This window comes from Diadema setosum, chromosome 3, assembly GCF_964275005.1.
Source record: "Diadema setosum chromosome 3, eeDiaSeto1, whole genome shotgun sequence".
NCBI classification, from domain to species: Eukaryota; Metazoa; Echinodermata; class Echinoidea; order Diadematoida; family Diadematidae; genus Diadema; species Diadema setosum.
The window spans coordinates 3,772,138-3,788,786 of record NC_092687.1 but is presented as its reverse complement, the minus strand read 5'-3'; the positions used below and the strand labels follow the sequence as shown (position 1 = coordinate 3,788,786).

Genomic DNA, 16,649 nt, shown 5'->3' with positions numbered 1-16,649 from the left:
CATAACAGACGGCTAATTTTGCTGAATTGTTCCTCTCTTATGTCATGAGTGTAAATCAATATTTGTTTAATTTGTTATACAGTACCAGTCATCCCCCGATAAAAGACAAGAAAGAAATGAAGAACTAATCTCATTCAATAAGCATAATGTATAAAGGAAATGAGCATTTGCTGCAATCGTTTATGAATATGAAAATGCTGCAATGTGCATGAGTGCGCGAAGTCTAATGGAATGAAAAAATGTAGTCCTACCTAAATGCATATATATCCTTATATATATATATATGTTACGCTGGCACGATAAGTGAATAAACCACTTCAATAGCAGCATGAAAACATTTGATTTCATCGATACACATGAGATAAGACAAGAACATTTCATGCTTTTATTGCCCAAAATACCTTGCTCCTAAACAAAGTGTTCAATTGCAGCGATGGGTTATCACAGGTCCATCTCTCACAAAATTGAATCACTCTTCACAAATTTGGAGAGCTTTCTACGAAGGCAAATGCATTCTATGGACCGGTGCAGAAAAAAAGGAGACCGTCTGTAATCGGCCTTTGAACTTCTCTATTATGCTCATAATCCCCGACTTTTCTACGAGCGCGTCCAGGAATGTCTTTATATCAACATCCTGTCTATTCAATAAGGTACAATGTAACCTGATACTCTGGCCACCTGGTCTATTCAAAGTATTCTTGCGTAAAACATTCGCATATGTTAGGCTGTGTTTCACCATGATGAATATATAGGACCCCATAAAGGCAATAACCATCGGCTCTTGCGTTGCATGAATGTTATACAGAATATCCTCTATTTGGTTTGTTGGCCAAGTAGATTATTTGAACGACCTGTAAATGACATAATCAGACTGTCATTCATAGGTATGAGAGAAAGAAAAAAAAACTTCAAGCAACATCAAAGTTGAGTTTCGCAGACCAATCTTTCATTTGAGTTAGTTTCTCGGTTTTGTTTCAGCAATTATCCCTTTCATAATGTTGACAAGAGCCTGATGGGATTTTCAATATTCAAATAAATCATTGCATCTTTCTTGCTTTCTTTGACAACTTTTGATAACTAAATCTGAAAAAATCCATGCTATTGCGGTACCTGCCATCCACACAGAAGTTTCTTCTCTTTTTTTTTTTTTTTTTTTTGGTATAAGAAGTTTGCTTTCTGGAATTATCCATTATGTCTGCCTACAGATATGACTTAAGGTTTCCATGGGATTTAATAAAAGAGATCAACGAGCACATTTGTGATTCAACAGTAGGGGTTAAATGCTGCCAATTGTATGTACAATGTTATAATTGACTTAAAACTCTACTACCAAGAAGTATTGCTCATTACGAATCACATGAAATAAGATTTCACATAGTGATAAGACAGAAGTTATTTGTTATAATATTATTATGATGAAAACTCATCACTAACCGGAAAGACTATTGTTTTGTGGAATTTGTATATTTGATAGAACATTTATGAGGTCTTCCGGTCTTCAGGCGAAACACTGGAATCTATAGCAATGAGAAGAAAGATTGAAAGGGAGAGAAAGAGAGAGGAAGAAAAATAGGCTGGTCTTCTAAATGTTGTTTGATGAATGTACATATATTAGATATTGTTGTATATATATATATATATATATATATATATATATATATATAATACAGGCAAAGCATCATCGATAATGATATTATTCAATCAAAGAATTGGATAACTGGAAAGAGAGGGAGAGAGATCAAAGAGGGTGGGGGGGGGAGGAGAAATATGATGGTCTTCTAAATTCTTTTTGATGGATGGTAATCCGATCACACTTTAGCAATCGAAATGTAATGTTACATCCGGTCAGGTTTGCCTATCTATGTTATGGCAATATCTTTTGAGATTGTATATACGGGCAAAATATCTGTATACGTTTGTAGGCGGGAATGAAGTGGATAGCCGGAAAGGAAAGTGATGAAATGTAATGGGAAAGAAAAAAGGAGCACTAATCGAAGGAAATGTATCATAAAAGAAAAGTAATGGAAACTTGATTATAAATAATGGCACATTATGCAAAGATTTTGCAGTCGTTTTTCTGTATGTTTTTATTTCAATTTCATAGTTAAGTAATTCATAATCGCCAACAAAAAATAGCTTCCTGAAGATGGCCATTCAGGTTTGTTTTCCCTTCGCTATATGCTATCCCTTCAAATGTAGCATGAACACACTTCAATTTATAGTCCATGGGCCAAGACCCGAAAAATGGGTTGTTGGTACCACCTGAGGTGGCAAAACCTTTTTGGTGTCAGTTTGTTTGTCGGGCAGAGATATGCTTATCAAGCTATGATAGCATTTCCAAATGAGTAGCTTAGTCATATTTTTTTTTTTAAACCAATTTGGTCTCGTTTTTATATCCCTATACTTCTGAATCGAAACTAACCGCTATAAAAAGAAGAGCACTGTCATCCGTACGTCCACAGGTGTTCTGTTGTAAACGCGATGCGCTTAGTCTTTATTCAAGGCAGCGAAGGGAATATCCAAAGGGTTATGATGTCCACAGCTGTCACGCGGTGCGCTTATATAGTCTTCATCTGGACCAATGTACCGTTATCATATCTAAAGTTCCTCATATAAGGGATTATCTATACTATTTTTATACTACCCTCTAAACAAATAAATCAATTTTAAACAAAAATCACTCTGTTTATTTACAATATTATTCATTATAATGTATTGTAGTGTACCGGTCCATTGTTTTTGCATTATCCTTTTTTGTTGGATGAAAATAAAGCGACATCGGCGTGGTGTTAGCGTTTTCACACTAGCGTTTTTGCCGGAAAATGATAGATAATTGCAAAATACGGTAAAATTCAAGAGGAATCTTTTTTTTTTTTTGGTTGTTATTGTTGTTGTTGTTTTAAGATAAAAGGATATACACTGTATCATAAGCTTTGGATATTCCCTTCGCCGTCTAGAATAAAGACTAAGCGCACCGCGTTTACAACAGAATACCTGTGAACATACCATAGAGCTGCATTTTACAGCTCTACGGAACATACAGAAAACAGTACTCCTGTGCTTATTTTTAAGGATGTGCCTCTCTTAATGATTGCGATTGATGTTCAACTATTTCTTTCACGCAAGCTTGAACAGGAAGAAGCTAAAATTCAGGCAAGGAGACGAGTTTTCTTCCATGAGATACAATCATTAAGACATACATCTATTCCCGAAAGTTGTGTGATTGCTTATGTGCTAAAGAATTGTGTCCATTACATGAATCAGGCACTATACAAAACGGTTGAAATCTACTGAAAGTCGAACTTGTTTTTTTTTTTTTTCATTTCCATTTAAAGCGGGGATAGACTAGAAATTTGTTTGTCTATACTGACAGGAGACATTGCATTTTTCCAGTACATGCTCCGCATTTAAACAGTCACCATATTTTCGTGGTCAGAATCAGATAATGGACAAATGATATATTATAAAAATGAAAATACGAAACTACGAACACGCCATATGTACAAATATTATGAACTTCAATGAATTAAACTTACTTGTGATATTCTGCATAAAAAACAAGCACGCCGATTAGATAATTTAATAGAATTAATAGAACACACAGCAATATCATGCATGGCGGATCAAATCAAGTTCAATTGGTGAGAAAGCTACATGAAGTTAAAAAGTTGACTTCTTTTCGTTTCTCTGTCAATTCATGAAGACAGAATTACATTGTATATCTAATGAAGAGGATTGTCTCTGTTGCGAACGATCGCTATATATAGCACTGTTAGTCGTCTGCGCAAATCCTAATCCCTAAATACTTAAATTTCTGCTTGATAATGTAATAACCCTGCTTATAACTTTATAAAGGACTCGCAAATTCAAAGTTTCAAAACGTATACTAAAATATTATATTGCACACGGTGTATTTCAAAAAACATTTTGAATGCGTTGTGTGTAAGCATGTTAATAGCATCAATCTGCCTTTTATTTTCCGTACGTAAAGCGCACAGAAACGTAACCAAACGTTACCAAATACAGTGAAATGCATTGTACGGCGTGGTACTATCATTAGAAGTATATCCCATTTCTTTTTACTTTTATTTGCTAGAAGCAGTCGTCAAACCATGCGTCATTTTCGTAGCGACATCATTTAGGAATTAGAATGTATGAAGATAATCGGTACTCATTTATTTTGCGCTACTGACATAGCATTTACATTTTCCAACTTTTATTGACATGCAGTATTATGTTACTGTATGGTTACGATTACGAATGTTGGTTATGAATTCAAAAGACTGGTTTATTAATCGAAATATAAAGGTAATAGCTGTTTTGAAAGTAGTTCGATGCAAATTCAAAATCGAAATCATCGTCATAGGGGGAACTGATAGCTCTAGACAACTTGTTGAGGCTAGTAAAGATTGCCGTATGCAATCTTTGTAGAAAGTTTTGACTTAGGCCATCTTTCGAGTATTTTGAGAAATTATATAAAGAAAATTATTTGTTTTGATTATGTCAAGAATTAGTTTGAACTATGAGAACAAAAAGGCGCGGTTACCCAAACAATGTCGTAGTTCGAAAAGACATGATGGGTAAAGTGAATTCATGACTTGACTAATCCTTACTGAACTGATGATCACTACTGTAAACTATCAGTTATGTCTTGTAGATGATACCTCTGTAATCGTAGTCAAAATTCTTTTGAGCGATGAGACGAAAACCAACAAACAAAATGCCGTGTATCATCGCTCGAGATTCCAACATTTGGCGTCACCCGACCAACAATAAGTGACGAATCAAATGGAATATCATGTTGTGGGTTAGCAGACTGTGTTACGATTTTTAAATGTTTCGAGCAGTTGTTTAAAAAAAAAGAGAAAATGAGGCAAAGTTCAAAAAATTCGAAAAAAGCACGTAAATGCCGGCGATCATGTTTGATAATCAAAGTAAGAGATTATAATCGGCCGTGCGGATGTATATGATTGCCTTATTTACATGTCTGATTTCTGTAAACTATGTTATATTTAAATGTAAGTTCCCTTTCCTCCTTGATAAAAGTTGTGTTGGGTTTTCGCTATAGGCATTTATTAGGAAACAATGTAAAAACGACAACAAATGCGTACTATACATCAAGAGATGACCTATACATACATGAAACACAAAAATTTGTGTACGTTCTGATATAATGCAACTGCTTGTTTTTTAGTTAGTTAGTTAGTTTGTTTGTTTTGAATTACCATGGTCTTTGTTGAGGGAAAGATGAAGAAAAGTAGTAGAGTGTATTACTCTCAAATCCGGATAATTGCGATAAGTGTGTATCCCCGCCCTTTCTATACAGGTAAACGATTTAAGCTTGGTATGCTATTATAAAAGCCTGCATGTGTCACGCAGAAGAACTGATTCCGCGATCACTTTTAACCTTTCATAAAATTCACGTTTTAAGATAGTAACGACAGCTTGTAGGAGATAGAGTAACTTAGCGTCCCTGACTGTGGTTCTGAAGACAAAAGGGGACTGAAAAATTCTTTTACAAATTAGCAGACATAATGCCGATCCTCCAACACTGTTGCTCCATTCAGTCACTGATTCTGCTATCAATGGCGAAGAAAGAATACTGGTTGCGTCTTTATCCACCCCTTGATAGCAGGAAGTTTACCTTTCATTGTTTAAGGCCTCGTTGATGCGGGGTTTACTCGGATACAAGGCGTGAACAGTGTCGTCCGAGTTCTTTCATTTGAAATTCCTCAGAATACGCAATTCAATGGGCAATTAGCGCTGCTACTTCGCAAAGCTGTTAGCCAAATTCTTTGCAGACTTGACCTCTCACATGTCAGCTACACGCAATACACGACAAACAGCTATCATTACAAACATTCTGATTAAAAAACAAAACAAAATGAAGAAGCACACTTTTGAGTAGCGACACAGCTTTCTGTCCCTTTCTCAGATAGGTCCTACCTCTAAAAAAAATACACAGATGACAAGAGTCAGAATATCCTCAAAAGGGAACACGACCTACATTGTATTTGGGCATTAATAATGTTTATCTTCCGATTTCTCTCCATGCCGTCGCGGCCCAAACCATCATAAGAAATAGGGCAATAAGTTTTATTAACCAGGGAAACAATAGTATGCATTACATAAATTTGGCGAATTATCACACGAATTGTCGACTTAATAAAAACGAGAATACATGTAATTGACAACTTATAGGCCCTACTATATCTCCAGAGATGAACTTTAAACAGCAAGGCACATACCAGGGAAAGAAAGTTATGATTATTTGAATGAATTCATTAATGAGGCCAATTAATAACCGTTGTAAAAGTACACACTCGCATACAGAGGTTTCAAGTTCGATTATTATGATCATTGTATTAGCTCATAGATAAAGTATTATAAATTCTGCGTGATCGTTCGTTGGAATTATTTTTTTCAGCGCGATTTGTGCGTCACATCAATCACCACTTCATGAAATGGAGGGCATGTATCAAACGAAACTCGCTGGTCATGCAATCGATAGCCTTGGTCAGCTCACTATTATTGCGTAATTCTAAAGCCCTCACCGCTTGACCGCCGTGCGCACCATGCTTTGTTTTGTCTTCAATGGGGTCAAGAGCAATGCCTCATTAGCATACACCCTAGAAACGGAGGTGGAGTCTCAATCGGGCAAGAACAATAGGTGCGAAACGCAACGTAAAGGCGAGCGTTCGAAAAAAATGTAACCAAAAAAATTGTCTCAGAAAAACTGTGATTTGGGACACTTGTACTCATTTTTACACGCTGAAATTTTCTGTACAAACAGATAAAACATCAAGGAATCAAAATCCGTATAAAAAAATTTCGACCCGAGCACTGCTTTCCCTTCATTTGCGGCTCATTACGGGAAAACTCGCCGTGCGACTTATGACTCATTTTGTCGGAGCGCCACACACGTGATGCGCTCCGTCGGAATGAGTCAAAAGTCGCAAAAAATGAGATCGTAGTTATGCCTATATGTGAATTCTACAGACACTAAGCTTTACACTGATAATAATTATGTAATACAACTCATTTGGACATCCCTATGGATCATAGAAACGAATATTATCTACGCTTATGATGTCAGTCCATTTTCTAAATAACGGAGAAAATCGCTCTTAAAGTTCGGGCTATGTTCAAGCTAACAACCTGTTTCTTTCACTATAGACGAAACAATACAACAGTCCTGCTTAGCGACGGCGTTTACGCTCAATCGCACGCACTACCGTATACGGCATAGCTTGGATGTGTAAGATGGCAAATGACCCAATCGCAGGACAGGTCTATCATTAACTATTCTAACCAATACGGCAGCCCGAATGTGAACTGAAGTGCGTTTGTGTCCGTGCCGCTGCCGCCGCATGAATGAGTCGGTAAGCGTTGTGTGTCGGCTGCGGTGACTTAGTTGCCGCAAGTTTGTAACTCACAAACAATAGGAAACAGTAGAAAGAAAGAAAGAAAGAAAGGCACGCAATGCGTATTACAACAAGCGTCTTTTAGCGAGGGCCTTGATCGCTTCCATTCTCCTCCCATATTGTTGTCAGTGGAAACTAAAGGACATGCGTTTAGCAAGTACCTATAGTCCATGGGCCAAGACCCGAAAAATGGGTTGTTGGTACCACTCGAGGTGGCAAAACCTTTTTGGTGTCATTTTGTTTGTCGGACATAGATACGCTTATCAAGCTATGATAGCATTTCCAAATGAGTAGCTTAGTCATAATAAATGAATTTTAACCAATTTGGTTTCGTTTTTATATCCCTATACTTCTGAATCGAAACTAACCGCTATACAAAGAAGACGTAAATATTCCTCGAGGAATGATAAACGCCAAATAAATTCAAATAACAACAACAACAACAAAGAGCACTGCCTTCTGTATGTCCACAGGTGTTCTGTTGTAAACGCGATGCGCTTAGTCTTTATTCAAGGCAGCGAAGGGAATATCCAAAGGGTTATGATGTCCACAGCTGTCACGCGGTGCAATGCGCTTAGTCTTTATCTAGAACAATGTACCGTTATCATATCTAAAGTTCCTAATAAAAGGGATTATCTATACTGTTTTTATACCACCCTCTCAACAAATACATCAATTATAAACAAAAATCACTCTGTTCATTTACAACATTATCAATTATAATGTATTGTAGTGTACCGGTACATTGTTTTTGCATAATATTTCATTGTTTGAATGGAAATAAAGCGACATTGGCATGGTATTAGCGTTTTCACCGTAGCGTTTTCAGCGGAAAATGATAAATAATTGCTTTGTTGTTGTTGTTGTTTTTAGATAAAGGGATATACACTGTTTTATAAGCTTTGGATATTCCCTTCGCCGTCTTGAATATTAGACTAAGCGCCGTGGATATCATAACCCTTGGATATTCCCTTCGCTGCCTTGAATAAAGACTAAGCGCACCGCGTTTACAACAGAACACCTGTGAACATACAGAAGACAGTACTCTTCTTTGTATAGCGGTTGGTCTCGATTCAGAAGTAGAGGGATATAACAACGAGACCAAATTGGTTTAAAATTAACTTACTATGACTAAGCTACTCATTTGGAAATGCTATCATAGCTTGATAGGCATATCTATGCCCGACAAACAAAATGACACCAAAAAGGTATTGCCACCTCAGATGGTACCAATATCTGGCCTGGCCCATGGACTACTAGAGTGAATAGAACCTGAGAACCCATTGTAGGCGGGGATACAAAAGACAGCATCAATAGAGGTAGTTAATGAAGTTAATTAACGATAGTCGTCTTTTCAGATCGTGTTCTTTGCGTGTACTAAAAACCCTCTAATAATGCACATGGTGTAATGTTGCAGAGCATCAACGACTGCTTTCGTGCCTGCTCTGCTGCAGCTGTATACAGCCGTAACATTCTGAATTCCCGCCGTATTAGGCACATTTCCCTTATAGGCGTTGCGTCCACATTATCTATCGCTTTTATCGCGCTTGCCAAAGCTGCACATAATTTATACTATACGTATCAGAAGCAAATGTTGATGTATAGGCCTAACAGCTTCATGTTGGTTTTTTTTTTTTTATAATTATGATTGTATCATATTAATTTGAAATTATAGTGCTTCTTATTCTCGGTCACTTTTATGATACCATAGCATATAAAGAACCATTAACTTGTAGCTTAAACCTATTTTTATTTTTGTTTATTATTATTATTTTTTTTTTACAGAACACCACATTTACAGTTGCAATCTTTCTGCATTTGAGAAGTTGAGTATAGACCGATAGTCATATTTACAATTATATTCGGAATTAATGCTTTAAAGGCCGTCGTCGTATCGTTTTGTATTCACAAATCTTATACTGAAATAAGTGATTGCTTGATTACTTTCGGGTAAAGGAACCACCGGAAAAGGAACGCATTTATCTGTTTATTTTTTTTTTCTTAACGAACCTAAGCTAATAGCGAACCATATGAATTGTGTGATCTATGAACCTTCAGAATAATCAATAACCCCCCCCCCCCAACAAAAGGAAGCATTTCGTAGTGCGTCTCAGTACTCCTGTGTTTGTTTTTAAGGATGTGGCTTCTCTTTATGATTGCGATTGATGTTCAACTATTTCTTTCCCGCAAGCTTGAAAAAGAAGAAGCTAAAATTCAGGCAAGGAGACGAGTTTTCTTCCATAGGATACAATCATTAAGACATACATTTATTCCCAAAAGTTGTGTGATTGCTTATGCGCTAAAGAATTTTGCCCATTATATGCATCAGGCACTAAACAAAACAGTTGAAATCTACTGAAAATTGAACTTCGTTTCCTTTCATCTTTTTTTTTTTTTTTTTTTTTTGGTGTGTAATTTCATTTCCATTTCAAGCGGGGATAGACAACTAGAAATTAGTTTGTCTATACTGGTGGGAGACATTAGTGTTCCAGTACATACTCCGCATTTAAACAGTTGTCATATTTTCGTAGTCATAATCAGATAATGGACACGTGATATATTATAAAAATGAAAATACAAAACAACGAACACGTCATATGTACAAACATTATTAGCTTCAATGAATTATACTTACCTGAAATATTCTGCATAAAAAAAAAAACACGTGTGCCAATTAAACAATATCAAATTAAACAATATCATAGAATTAATAGAACACACAGCGATATCATGCACGGCAGATCAAATCAAGTTAAGTTGGTGAGAAAGCTCATTGAAGTTATAAAGTTGACTTATTTACGTTTTCCTTTCTATTTATGAAAACAGAATTACATTGTATATCTATTGAAGCGGATTGTCTCTGTTGCAAACTATTGCCAAAGATGGCATTGTTAATCTTCTGAGCAAATCCGAATCCTTAAAGTACTGTAATTTTTGCTTGAATTGATAATGTAATAACCCATATGACTTTATAAAGGACTCGCAAATTTAAAGTTTCAAACCGAATACTAAAACATTACATTGTACACGGTCTATTTCAAAAAATCATTTGAATGCGTTGTGTTAGCATTTAATAGCATCAATCTGCCTTTTATTTTCCGTACGTAAAGCGCACAAAAACGTAACCGACATTACCAAATACAGTGGAATGCCTTGTACGGCGTGATATTATCATTAGAAGTATATCCCATTCCTTTTACTTTTCTTTGCTTGAAGCAGTAGTCAAATCATGTGTCATTTTCGAAGCGACATCACTTGGGAATTAGAATGTATGAAGATGATCGTTACTCGTGTATTTCGCGCTATTATTATAGCATTTGCATTTTCCAACTGTTATTGACAGTATTTTGTTACTGTATGCTTACGATTACGAATGTCGGTTATCAATTCAAAAGACTAGTTCATCAATCGAACTATAAAGGTAATAGTTGTGTTAAAAGTAGTTCGGTACAAGTTCAAAACGCAATCGAAGTCGTCGTCACAGGGTGAACTAATAGCTCTCTAAAAAACTTGTTTAGGCCGTAAAGATTGGCGTATGCAATCTTTGTAGAAAGTTTTGACTGAGGCCATCTTTTGAGTATTTTGAGAAATTATATGAAGATTTTTTTTTAAATTATGTAAAGAATTAGTTTGATTTTGACTATGAGAATAAAAAGGCGCGGTTACCTCAATCATGTCGTAGTTCGATTAGGCATGATGGGTAAAGTGAATTCATGACTTGTTGAGAGAGAGAGAGAGAGAGAAGAGAGAGAGAGAGAGAGAGAGGCCAAGCAAGAGGCAATAGGCTACTTGTTCATAATGCCCACCGACAGACACAAACAAGGTATATCACAGCTAGTAGACGCTTATAATTGACCATGTCAGTTACGCTGGGGTCGCTCATAACACACAAAGGGCCTCCATGGAACACGTCAATTTCTATATGTGGGACAGTACAATATTTTCGCGATTTCGTGCCGAGTAAAGGAATGATATCCTTATGATTTCTGCTGGCGCGCGCTGCTGACCCATCAAATCATCACGTTACACCTTAGGTATCATCTTATAGCTGGATAATAATTTTCCTTTTACATGGTATGCGTTCGTTAGTGCCCTACAATGAAAAAGAAGACTCTTTGGGGAATTTTAGACGAGTATGTGAACCCATTATTTCCGGGACATCGGTAATGAATTAGCCATGCACGAAGTCGATGACCTTTCATGTCGCTCTTGGAAAATTTAAACAATATTGCATTCAGGTTTTAACCTTAACCTGTCAAATCAAAAAAAAAAAAAATCATGTGAAAACGTAATTCAGTGATCATGATCTGCGGGGTCAACTCGAGGTCACCCGTGCGAGAACTTGGATATTCTACTAGACGGGGTTTTTCGGCTTGCCGACTGACTGGCAATAAGCAAGCAAGGGTTTGAAGCTCCTTGGCGCAAGTAACAAGCCTTTCGTATTGTCGGGAATCGTCTCATTTCACGCTTGCGCTGAAACTGTCGGCCGGGGAATGGCGCATGGACTCGCACGCGGTATACACCTGATACACACGTACCGTGTAAGCACTGCGGGAACCAGGGAGGTGAGATGGGATCATGCGGGAACCAAGCACTAGCGGCACGGGGCCGTGCGAAATCGCACCCAAAAGCCGCACGGGTCCGTGCGCCCGACCCGCACGGGACCGTGCGCCAGACCCGCACGGGTCCGTGCGACAGCGTGCGAGGGAGTATGGATCCGCACGCAGGCGTGCGGATCTGCACGGGGGCGTGCAGATCCGCACGGAGGTGCACGACTACGCACGGGTGCGTACAGGGGCGCACGGAGCCATACGCTCCCGTGCGAGATCGCACGAACCTGCACGCAGCCGCACGAAGCGACCCCGTGCGCAGTGCGTGCGGGAGTAACATAACATAATGGTCTGACTGTAGTATAGGTGGTCATATTACTCATCGACGGTCTTGATTTCTATCAGCTATTATTTCAGATTTATCTTACTCTATAAAGAACATACAAGAATGAAATTCATGTAATGAATTTAATTACACCGTTGAGAAAATACAGCACATTAAGATGCTGCTTTTCCACCTTTTCCCTTAGAAGTTACATTGAAAAAAAAATGAAGAAAAGATAATGAATACAGTATTCTTGAAGGGAGAATTCACAGAGAGAAAAATACCCAAAAATGTATTACAAAGAGGAAAAAGATAAGAAATCATGACATAAAGCTCCTGAGAGAAAAACGGAGGAGTGAAATCACCTGGTGAGATATTGTGACCCCTCCCCATCTATAACCGTTCACTCATAATGGATCCCACCCCCCCCCCATGCTTATGACCGATGACAGTCATTCTTTCAACATATTAGTCAGCAAGGGAGAAGTGGGGCATTAGCAATGCACATTGGTTTGTTATTATTGATGCTAAATAGGGCAGGGCATTGTCAATTACCCAGGCCCCCTTGACCTCGTATCCCATCCTCATCAACACCATTGCTGAAAAAAAAAAAAATCCGCGAAACATGTCATAACATCACACTAAATGTATCTCTGGCACGTGAAATTTCGGTTTCAAAAGGTACTACATCCACAAAAATATAAGAATATTTAATTCATGAAAAATTAATGAACGGACCTGGATTTTCTTAGAGAGTGGTTTTAGTGTTGTATCATCTAGCAGTATAATAGGGGGAAATATCATTCCAGTCTGAGCTTGCTAAATATGATAATTAAAAAATCGTGTTTTTCTCAGAACTTGAAATTATGGATGCAGTACCTTTTGAAACCGAACTCTTCATATATATATATATATATATATATATATATATATATATATATATAAACGGATTACACACTTCTATCATTTAAAAATCTTACCTGCAATAATTGTGGAGCCAGGAAAGCCAGTGTTGTAAAGAAGTCATCATCAAGCCTGACAGAGTTCAAACGCAATGACACAAGGTTGGAGAGTATGTTACTGCCTCGACCACCAGTTTGAGCGGCAGATTCGACGGTATCATCCGTGCTTGTCACAAAAGAGTGATTTGAGCGGTTGCTTGCCTTCTAATAAAAACAACAAAAGAAACTTATATCGATGTAGATTTTGATTCATCCAGGTAGTATGCTAAAAGCATGTAAATTAAATCCGTTCGACTGGACTTACTTGTGAAAATCACGGAGAAAACAGTTTCAGACGAGTCACGAAACTTTTTTTTCTCCGTGATTTTCACAAGTAAGTCCAGTCGAACAGATTTAATTTACACGCTTTTAACAAAAGAAACTGCATTTTTTTTTAAATAAAGCTTGTGTATTTGTGTGAACTGTGCACATAATGAATCTAATAGGTATTGAAGGTGTGATTATCATAAATGCGTCAATTAACTTCTACAGATTGTACTTATGTATTTTAAAAAACACAGCAACCTATAAAAAGCACAAACACTTATCTACAAAGTTCATGTAGATTATTATGTCAAAATCAAATCAAATTCACACAAGGAAAATTTCTCATTGCAGAGAGGCAGACAGTATTGTAGATTTGTGCGTGCGTGTGTGTATGTGTGTGTCTTATGCAGCTGCAATTTGTTTGAAAACATCAATACAGTCATATATACGTGAAGTGAGGGGTACTTACAAAGTAGCCACATGCCTTGAACACAAAGATCCAGCCACGTGCTGTGTGTCCCGAACCTTCGATATCTAGTGACGTCATTTTGTTTAGGAAAGGAATCATCGGCTCAAGAGCACTTAAGTCGTGGCATTCAAATGCGATGTTAGTGAAGAAATCGTGCACATCACATGCGGTAATATTTCCATGATACATCTCCCAGAAGGAACTAAGAACAGCTCTTCCGACTTCCCTATTGTGGGCTACGGTAAAGTAGAGGAGATGTTCAAAGCAACGGTAGTGCTTCAGCAGCTGGTTGTTCAAACGGTTGAACTCTTCCCTGTTTGTCTCATACAGCCAAGCTAGATGCGCACCTGCCAGGTATTCCTGAAATAATTTGTGGGGAATTCGGTATTTGACTACAATATCCGTCCTTCTTCTGTTGTTTTCTCTTTTGTAAACAGACGCTTCCTCTCTTGCGAGCACTCCGATTTCACATCCGATTTTCAGGTCATATAAACATGTTTCCAGGTCGTCTTCTTCGAGCACAAGCTTGTTCTTAAGGAGGCAATACAACGCATCTTTGCCGAACTGCTGTAAACTGTCTATACCTTGCTTCAACTTTTCTACCTGCTTCTTCATGCGTTTCTCCTTTCCAGCATAATGTTCATTCAGATGATGAATTAATTCTTCGAAGAGTTGAGCGAGTGTTTCGAGTCCTTGAATTACACTGCGGCTCCCTTCATTCTGCCAAATGAAACAAAGCATGCTGCAGAAGATTGGATGAGGCGTCATATTCTCTGCCACAAGACTGTCTTTGTCTGTCATTAACCTGATGAGACCGTCTTTAGCTTCCTTGTTGTCGGGGAAGAATTTAGCAATGTAAGATTTCACATCTTCTTTCTTGAAGCCCTCAATTTCAACAAATTTATATCGCTTTTCCAGTTCGGTAGAGGATTTAATTTCCATAGCTCTCCACGGTCGAGTGGTGACAACAACTGGGGAGTATTTGTACTTATTGCCCGTTAACACAGCAATAATATCATCTTTTAAGGCATTTCCATCCATGTCTTTGCTGTATTCGTCAAGACCATCACAGAGAATCAACACTTTTCTTTGGTTCTTTCGAATGTATTCTTCTACTCTTGGCCCATCAAATTCCACTTCATCAGATATTTTGCTTATGATATCTCCAAAGGATGTGTTTTCCTCGATTTCCCTCAAAGGAATTAGGAAAAGGAGTTCAATTGCCTCCAGGCATTTCCCCGAAGCCCAGTCCAGAGTGAGTTTAGCAAGAAAAGTTGTCTTGCCAACGCCAGCCTCTCCAAATAGTACCGTACCGTTTTTCGACTCTTTACTAGCGCAAATGTTCTCCAAGTGCTTAATGAAATCATCGTACTTTATGTCTGTTTTTTCACCCATCATACATTTAGAGAACATCGCCAGATTCGTATAAATGTCGTCTAGACTAATTGATGATTCACAATAAAGTGGAGAAGTGCGCACGGCGCTACACATGCTCTGATAACGCCTTACGAGTTCTTTTTTCAATTGCAGAACTTCGTCAGGTGTAAGGCATGTGGATTTTCCCTCTGAAACACCGGCTAATGCAATATCAAAAACAAACAAACAAACAAACACGAAATCATATAAAATGCGTCCATGGAAACTGACTTGTAAATGCATTTTCCTAATCGATATCATCGCTTTTTAACCACACGAAGGGCTTGATCGTCTTATATTCAATGTTAAACTATCACTGAATGTGATTAATAACCCTTTAAAACTAAAGGAGTTGGCGTAATCCAAAGGAATCATTTTTGCATGCTTTAATTGACAAAAATGTTCTCATTACGGAAATATATATTGTTCCCGTTGACGACGGAAAGGTTTTGCTCATTTTGGCCATTTTGGTCACATATGCCATCTTTCAAGTCAAATTCTCAAAAAGTCAGAAAGCTTCCGATTCCTTATATCCCTTAATGATGATCAACTAAAACTACTGTTTCATGGCGACATTTTATTAGACAGTGACAAAAGATTAAATTTGCATATCTATATACTATAGCTGTCACAAGAGCCGAAATTCAAGTCAAATGTTCAAAACTGGGGGAGTTAACTCAATCGAAAAATCGTTTGTATGCTTTTTTTTGAAAAAAAAATGTGAACCTGCATCACAAAACAAACAAAAAAATCGTCAGACATGGATTAAGGACAGATTATAAAAGAGCAGACTCTAAGCTTTAAAATGATGTATAACTCCATTCAAATGGACTCCCCTAACCTACCTAAATAACGGAAAGAAAACACACACTCTAGAAAAGTGTGAACTGAGAAAAGAGGCTCTGAAGTACACGGTCTATTCAAACGCTTAATCTTTACCAAGCCGTGCTAACTGTGCCATGAAAGGGACAAAACACAGGATGTAAACCACTGCAGCAACAACAATGAAGGGATTATTAGATTAAGTTGAAATTGAGCATATTCTATTAGCATATTCTGCCCATGATTAATGCTAACTTTCAAAGCAGTAGCATTATCCCTTCAAAAGTTATTAGACTTGAAAGTGAAGAGTGTGCAAAGGACTTCAAGACATGAAAAGCGGCTTCTAAGTCACACCTGATCATTCTACTCTTCCCC

General features: G+C 37.6%; 1 protein-coding gene across 1 annotated transcript in view; it reads right to left on the bottom strand.

Moving 5' to 3' along the window:
• The window catches only part of LOC140226673 (uncharacterized), a 125,391-nt gene that overhangs the window by 94,076 nt on the left and 14,666 nt on the right, over positions 1 to 16,649 (bottom strand). Inside the window, exons 3-4 of the mRNA XM_072307113.1 lie at positions 14,037 to 15,613; positions 13,280 to 13,462 (exon numbers count right to left, since the gene is read on the bottom strand). Of these exons, the coding sequence (XP_072163214.1) occupies positions 13,280 to 13,462; positions 14,037 to 15,613 (1,760 nt within the window). The remainder of the gene's footprint in view (positions 1 to 13,279; positions 13,463 to 14,036; positions 15,614 to 16,649) is intronic.